The 7,708-nt window shown below is 44.1% G+C and overlaps 1 protein-coding gene across 1 annotated transcript in view; it reads right to left on the reverse strand.

The window, feature by feature from the left end:
* Positions 1-880: 880 nt before the first annotated feature.
* RCC1L (RCC1 like) overlaps positions 881-7,708 on the reverse strand; it is a 17,993-nt gene continuing 11,165 nt past the window's right edge. Inside the window, exons 9-12 of the mRNA XM_009276448.1 lie at positions 6,390-6,474; positions 5,141-5,314; positions 3,774-3,859; positions 881-2,169 (exon numbers count right to left, since the gene is read on the reverse strand). Coding sequence (XP_009274723.1) covers positions 2,092-2,169; positions 3,774-3,859; positions 5,141-5,314; positions 6,390-6,474 — 423 coding nt within the window. The 3' untranslated portion in view covers positions 881-2,091. The remainder of the gene's footprint in view (positions 2,170-3,773; positions 3,860-5,140; positions 5,315-6,389; positions 6,475-7,708) is intronic.

A 7,708-nucleotide genomic window follows, 5' to 3' on the forward strand; every position in this document is an offset into this window, starting at 1 on the left:
CTCTATTTCTGTGTACTTTGTTTCAACTCTCCTATATTTTATGCAAAGTCCTTCAAGACTTACTTCATCAAGGTAGTTTACCCCCTGAGTTTTGGTAGTTACACAACAGATTTGATACAGAATTTCAGATAAACGGAGCCAAAGTGTGAGTACGTGGTGTCCCCTGGGACGGTGGATACAGCGCCTGCCTACAACAGTATCAGTCCTGCAGGTGCAGAGGTGCCTCAGTTGACAAAAGAGGTTTCCTGTCACATCACTGTGAACCAAAATGCTTAAGTTTAAATGCAGACTGCAAGACTGAGCAGCCCGTGTGTGAAGTCAAGCTCAAGAGTATTTCCATTACCACTTTATTAAAAACATTATCAGCTTGGATTTTTGCCAAAATAACTTACACAGTAGAAGTATCCCACACAGAAAAAAGTTATACAACTCTGCCTGATGTTTGGAGTATTTCACAGGAGACAGTTTCCCACACATTTGGTAAGTGCCTGCTACAGGTACATACAGCTGTTGCATCCCACCTCCGGCAGCCTCTGTGCAGCCCTCCTCAAACAGCAACATCCATGAAGGGGGTTGTTAGAAACACCTCTCTCGCCACAGATTTTTTTTACATTTGTTTTCAATGCTTTAATACGCTTCCTCGTGTTAAAAGGGCACAGCTACTCCCATGAGGCCAGCAAGACATGTTTGGGCAGCTCAAGTTGCCCAAGTCGCATGTAGAAGGTGGCATAAATTAAAGCTAACTTAATGGGAATTCACTGCAGTGAAGGTCTGCCACAATTTAACGGTAGCTTTCTGCTTGTTCTGCCTCAACCCACCACAGCAATACCAGTTACACAGTAACGTTAATAACAACTCATATACATCTCTATTTCTGTGTACTTTGTTTCAACTCTCCTATATTTTATGCAAAGTCCTTCAAGACTTACTTCATCAAGGTAGTTTACCCCCTGAGTTTTGGTAGTTACACAACAGATTTGATACAGAATTTCAGATAAACGGAGCCAAAGTGTGAGTACGTGGTGTCCCCTGGGACGGTGGATACAGCGCCTGCCTACAACAGTATCAGTCCTGCAGGTGCAGAGGTGCCTCAGTTGACAAAAGAGGTTTCCTGTCACATCACTGTGAACCAAAATGCTTAAGTTTAAATGCAGACTGCAAGACTGAGCAGCCCGTGTGTGAAGTCAAGCTCAAGAGTATTTCCATTACCACTTTATTAAAAACATTATCAGCTTGGATTTTTGCCAAAATAACTTACACAGTAGAAGTATCCCACACAGAAAAAAGTTATACAACTCTGCCTGATGTTTGGAGTATTTCACAGGAGACAGTTTCCCACACATTTGGTAAGTGCCTGCTACAGGTACATACAGCTGTTGCATCCCACCTCCGGCAGCCTACTGTGTCCTAAACGCGCTCACCACAACTTCTCTGCTAAGAAAGTACCAAGAAACAAGGCTCTGCTTCTTGCCCATTAAGACTCCTTTCCCTGCTAGCACACCACTGCCTCCAGGCCACCGGCCGTGCATCCAGCTTCCACAGGGAACAGCAGCCTGGGCAGAGTACAGCTGGTGGCGGACGCCGAGGACGGCTGTGCTGGACTCCCCCCAGCCGCACGACTTTTCTTCCACATAAAAAACAGTTATTAAAAAACCCTTTCCCTTGAGAAATAGTTTGGCTCAACCCAACACTGACACCCCAGAGCTGGTGACAGGGAAAGCATCCATAAACGAATGTCCTGTGCTACAGATTTCACCTCACGCCAGTTTTCCCTGAGGGAGATGCTCTTCATCCTTACACACAGAGGGACTCACCGGCTGTGGGATGGGCCTCAGACTCTTTGGGAGCTCATCATGAACCAGCCAGATCACTCCCTGCATTTCCACTCTCCTCGGGGAATGTAAATTTTTCCTGCAGCCAGGCTGGAGCATTTCAACAATGCAGAGATGACAACACACCCAGGCACTGCTATGGCTGTCTCTGCTCACAGTCACTTCTTGCTTGGCTTCACAGAATGAGTCTTCCTTTCCAAGAAGCTCGTCACCGAGTCCCCCTGTCTTCTTAGCACAGTGCTGAGGCCCAGCGATATCACTAGGTGAAAGACTTAACCATGCTTACCATATGATCAACTCCACATGCAACATCCACCACCTCACCAGGAACAGTCACCTGGATCAGACACACAAAGAATGGATTATTTCTCAAGCTGGTACTTTGCACCTGATATTTCATACTTCTCATCCTCCTTCTGCTTAACATGCCAGTTGGTTTCACAGGGACTTGTACCTATGAAAGTGCCATCTTGAAAACGCAGAGAAAGCAAGATTCAGCACCAGACATGTTTGTGCATTGAGCTGTGAAATGTTCCCTTTCTCCCTTCACAGAAGCACATAAACCTTTGGAAGGACAGAAAGAGAGGTCTCGCTAGCAGACAGCGAGGAGACTAGCCTCAGCCCATCTGTTCAGCAGCAGAAACAGCACGACCAAACAGAGAGTAATCCAGACAGCAGGAAGAGGATCTGCCCAAGCACCACAAGGATTTGCCTCCTCTCTCATCAGCAAGGACTGGAACGAGGCAAAAGCTCAACTCAGCCTAAGGCAGTTTTTGCTTTGATGCTAAGCAGACCCAGCTCACTAGTGTAGTTATAGCTCTTTCACTAAAAGTTGACTCCAAATTCAAGGAAAGCAGAGGCTACAAGCGGAAGTTTTCCTTAGAGCTAAGGGAGAGGAGAGATGGCCAGTTCTAGGGCAGGAGGTCACAGACAAGTACCCTGGTAACTGCCCTTGTTTCGGTACATTGCCGTAGTAATGTCAGACAGGAGTTGGCTGTTTGAGGGAGCATAATCCTCCGTGTCCACACTTAGGGAAACCTGGACATGCCACGTTTGGTGAATTCAGAGGCTCCACTCAGCCACAGCAGTGTGATTTTAGGCAAATGCTCTACATGCCAGAGAAACACATCCACTGCAAGTTCAGACACACGGAAAAGGACTCCAGGGTGGTCCAACTGATTGCCTCCCTCCTCTCCTACTTGGCCTTCATGGAGACTGGGAACATCTGTTAGGCTGAGTGCTGAACTCCAGAGCCAAAGCCTCTTCTACACCCACAGAGTCTGGCTCTCAGAGCCATCTGAGAGAAGGGAGTGGAACTGGAAGCGTTGCGAAACAGCTATGAAAACAGTTCAGTGGCTAAGGACCTCCTACTGTAACTACACAAGCAGTCCAGTGACCCACCACCACAGCTGCCTGACTTGGAAGAGGAGGAGGGGAAGGCAGCCCACTGCTATGTGGACCTGCTGCCACTATAGCCTGACCACCATGACCAAAACGTTCACCTAATTTAGATGTGCCATGCAAGTCTTTTGGGCCACAGATGACCAATACTGGTGGTTTTCTTTGCAGCACGTACAAAAGTGAAGTGCAGGTTAGAAGGGGAGGGAAGAGGCAGTAAGGGGTAGCAAGTAGAAGACTGTGGACAGGAGGAAGGTAAGAACTGTTCAGAAGTGATGGTACAGCACCAGATTTTGCTTTGGGATCTGAAATCTATACTGAAATAGCAGAACCAGAAGACCCAAAAAATTTACTCAATACCTCCCATCCCTAAGCAGGCTAGGCAAGGATCTCTGGAAAACAAAGCAGTTCTACAGTCACCTTAGGCTTCCACTTCTTACAAAATTACTCAACAAAACTATGCAGCATATGATGTTTCTTGCCCTCAGGATAACAAAGACTAGCTGAAGAATATACTCTTGGCCTTAATACTACCGTCCTTACCCTCCATGGGAAATATTGGTCTTCCATTCTTCCAGTTCCCAGGCACCCTCTTAGATTCTTGCCCCATACAAACAGTTCTCCTCTGTCTATACAGGAAAAAAAAAAAAAAAAAAAAAAAAAAAAAAAAAAAAAAAAAAAAAAAAAAAAAAAAAAAAAAAAAAAAAAAAAAAAAAAAAAAAAAAAAAAAATAGGGCATAGTCATTAAAAGTAGTCATTAAAAGGAAGAATTCTATTTGTGATGCTGGCAAGTGTGGCTACAGTGCTTCTGGGAATATAAAGGGTTATACATGCAGTATGAAAGCCATCGAGTTTAGTTCCAAGTATAATAAATGTACTTGTGCTTGGGGAAAGTGATGCCTAATGAGCAGGACAAGCAGCAAGTTCTGGGCACAAGTCTTTGCTTCTCCCTCTTACTGCTCTTGCTTTGGAATTTTATTTGAAGAAAGAGTGGAGCAGAAGAGATTCCAGGGAATCGTTTGTGGTGAAGTGAACCATTTGTGCTAGAAGTTAGACAATTACAGCTGACCCACACCAGCTATCAGCACAACTGGGGAAAAAGAAAAAAAACTTGCGTTCAACAGAGTTGGAAAGTTTTAAGCCCCTCAGCAAAATATGTAGATCTCAGAAGTGTTTAGATCAGCCCCACAGCAGAGACAACCAAAACACAATCTACAATGCAAGTACAATTTAACTGGAACGCAGTTTCTAACGCTTCCTGAATACCAGGGGGAGACCAGTTACAAGCACCCCGTAACCTGACTGATAGCGTCATGCATGCCACTTCCCCAGGAAGGACCAAGCACGTTGGCACCTGGCACTTTTCATTAGTAAACTATTACTTTTGCTATCGAGTACATGGGTTTTCTGTGCTGCTGCCCTCTGCTGCCCATTTTTAAGTGGCTTTCAAATTCAAAGCTTTCTTTAAAGGCTGGTATCAAGTACAGGGTGTACATACCAGAGGATCATACCCTTTACACATTAAATGTGTAGGTCTTCCCACCTCAGATTGCTAACTGAATTGGTCAGAAGAGCCAAGAAACCCTGACACCTAGCTCCGATTTAGACTCAGTTTTAGTTTGTTCATTTATCACATAAATTCCTGCTGCTTCTGAAGTGCAACTGACTGACTTACTCTGTACAAGGAAATGAAAAAACCTTCCCAGGTTTCCTGTTTGAGAGCAATTTTTTGTCTGCTTTAGTAGAATAACACTTTCTTAATTAAAGCATAAGTTAGTGCTGCCCGCCCCTCCTGTTGCATTCCAGTGTGCTTTAAGTTTAAAGAAAGACGGGTGCTTTTTTTGTTTTTCTTTTAAATGCCAATAATACAGCAATGTGACTTCTCCATGACAGTAGGACTGGAAACTTACTTGTAAGTGCCGCAAACTGGCTGAGTCCACAGCGAACGTGAGCAACACGGATGTCCGGATTGAAGTCTGACCAGCCAAAAAGGCTGGGTGGGATCATCTCTGGCACTGCTGTCTCTATTAGGTTTGGTCCTTTCCCAAGAATTCCATATCCCCAGACAAAAACATTTCCTTCTTCTGTATTACAATAAGAACACATTCTGTAAGAAAGTCTGTGCTTGTGAATTCATGCCATGACCAAGAGTTAATCAGATCCAAAGGGATATTTTCCTTTCTCCCAGAGCAGTCTAAGCACCTTTTGATTATTTAGAAGTAGCAAACAATGCATTCCCATTCAAATGCTCTAATTTTTTCCTAAGCTGTGCAAGCAGATCAATCTTCACAGGCAAAACTTTCATGGGGAAAAAATGTCAACACAGTGTGGGCTGGATAAAATACTTCAGCTTATTGACTGACGGGACAGAGGCTGAATGTTTTATCATCACCGCTTTTTCCTTTGAGGCATGGCCAAACCAGTGGTAGGCTAGTCACTGTCTGGCATTCTGCCTTAAGCTGGGTGCCTGGGAAAGGCAGCAGTTGGACAGCGTAAGACAGAGTAAGTCGCTATGTTTGCTAGCTCTGCTCCCTTCATGCTAGAAGCTCAAATGTCCTGTCATCACAGCAACTGCATCATATATATGAAGGTCTTCCTTGAGAGGAGCCTTCATAAAAGTAGTGCAATCCTTTCCCTCACTCCTTTATTCCGTGACTTTCAAGCTGTGCTCCCCTGGCCACTGGCAATCCAAAGCAGCACTCACTAAGAAGCCTGCTGTGGAGTTCCGCTGTTCTCGGAACTCTCTAATTTCCAGCCTAGTTTATCAAGATTTATTTACATGTCAGATTTATATTGAGTCTGAAGGGCTCTTCTTTCTCTCAAATGTTGCCTTACTTCCTCCCTATATCCATCTTCATTATAGGCCACACATGGCCCGTGGGATCAACAAACAAGGGATCAGAACAGCAAGCAGCGACCATGCTCTTGTTATAGTTTGTTTAAGTGCTCACAAGGCACATACTGGAAGCAATACTCTGCAGCTAGGGAAAATAACTCCCCTAGTACATTCTTAAATCACACGTTTCTCAGTCTCACAGCTTTCCTTGTAACAGACGGTACCTCCCTGTTTCCAGTGAACAAGATGCTTGCTCCATGATGTTACAATCCACCTACTGCATGGCCTTGCACTAAAGAGGATGATTGTAAAAGCGAACTCACCCGTTAACACAATATTGCCAGTCCCTCCACATGCAGCCTCCTTTATCTTCCCAATCTTGAATGGCAAATGTCTGGGAACATTCACCTGTACGAGGTTGCAAGAGTGTCGTTAGAGACAAGGTAATAAACTGCAAAAGAGACACACATTTTTAACTTGTTCTTTAATCCTGGTTAGAGCTTACATACACTGAATCCCTGATACAGACAACCTTTGTTGCCTGAATAACGAAATGAATGCAAGTCCCAAGATTAAAAGAAACTACATGAAATTCATTAAGGCTGAGAGTGAGGACAAAGTGGAAAAAGTTACCCACTGGAAAACTTAAGTGTATGGCAACAAAGCTGGGAATGCTTAATGTCTACTTAAATCCCTGGCTCTGTAAGTCAGACACAATGGGAAAGTCAACAGGTGAGCACATTTGCAAGTTTTCATAATGGACAAGATCACTAAATTTTGATCCACAGTGGCATTTTTGAACATACTAGGGAAAAATCACTCGACGAAAATCACTCTTATTTGGTACAGTTCAATACAACAGAAACCTACACAGCTTGACACATGTAAACGGTGACGTCGGATTTCACAGATGATATCCAGCTCTGCTATTCCACAATTTGGACTTTATCTATATTGTACCTAAAACTCCCACTTTGGCAAACATGCCATTCATCCATTTCAGACCCCTCTGACCTCCATCGAGCACCGAGCCAGGAAACTACAACACTACTTAACCTGGTCATTGTTTTCAGGCCTTACGGGTCTCAGTAATTAGCCCTACATTATGGATACATCAGGAGAGGCATGGGAAACAAAGGTACGTGTTTTACTAATGCCATACTAATGCAATTGTCTGCTCTTAGCCTTCTGCCAAGAATAGCTTGAGTATTAATTAATTCCCTGACTCCATTTCCTACACTAACTGCAAGAGGAAACCGTCTGCCTAATTACCTCACTACTACAACACTTAGTGTCAGGTCAGCACTGTATTTTTGCCCCACATAAGCATGCTCCAAAAAAACCTTTTATCTGTGAGACACTGGGATTTGTTTAGGACTCAGCTATAAACCTACTAAGGTTGTTCGTGAAAAATTCACCAACATAAGGGTTGACCGGAAGGGACTTCCAAGGATCATCTGGACCAACACCACACTCAAAGCAGGACCACTCGAAATTCTAGATTAGCCAGTGGGCTGGTTTTGGCTGGGACAGAGTTAATTTTCTTCACAGCAGCTAGTATGGGGCTACGGTTTGGATTTTTCCTGAAAACAGTGTTGATAATACAGGGATGTTTTCGTTACTGCTGAGCAGTGCTGACACA

The sequence above is a fragment of the Aptenodytes forsteri genome, unplaced genomic scaffold (genome assembly GCF_000699145.1).
Source record: "Aptenodytes forsteri isolate BGI_AS27 unplaced genomic scaffold, ASM69914v1 Scaffold209, whole genome shotgun sequence".
Taxonomy (NCBI): Eukaryota; Metazoa; Chordata; class Aves; order Sphenisciformes; family Spheniscidae; genus Aptenodytes; species Aptenodytes forsteri.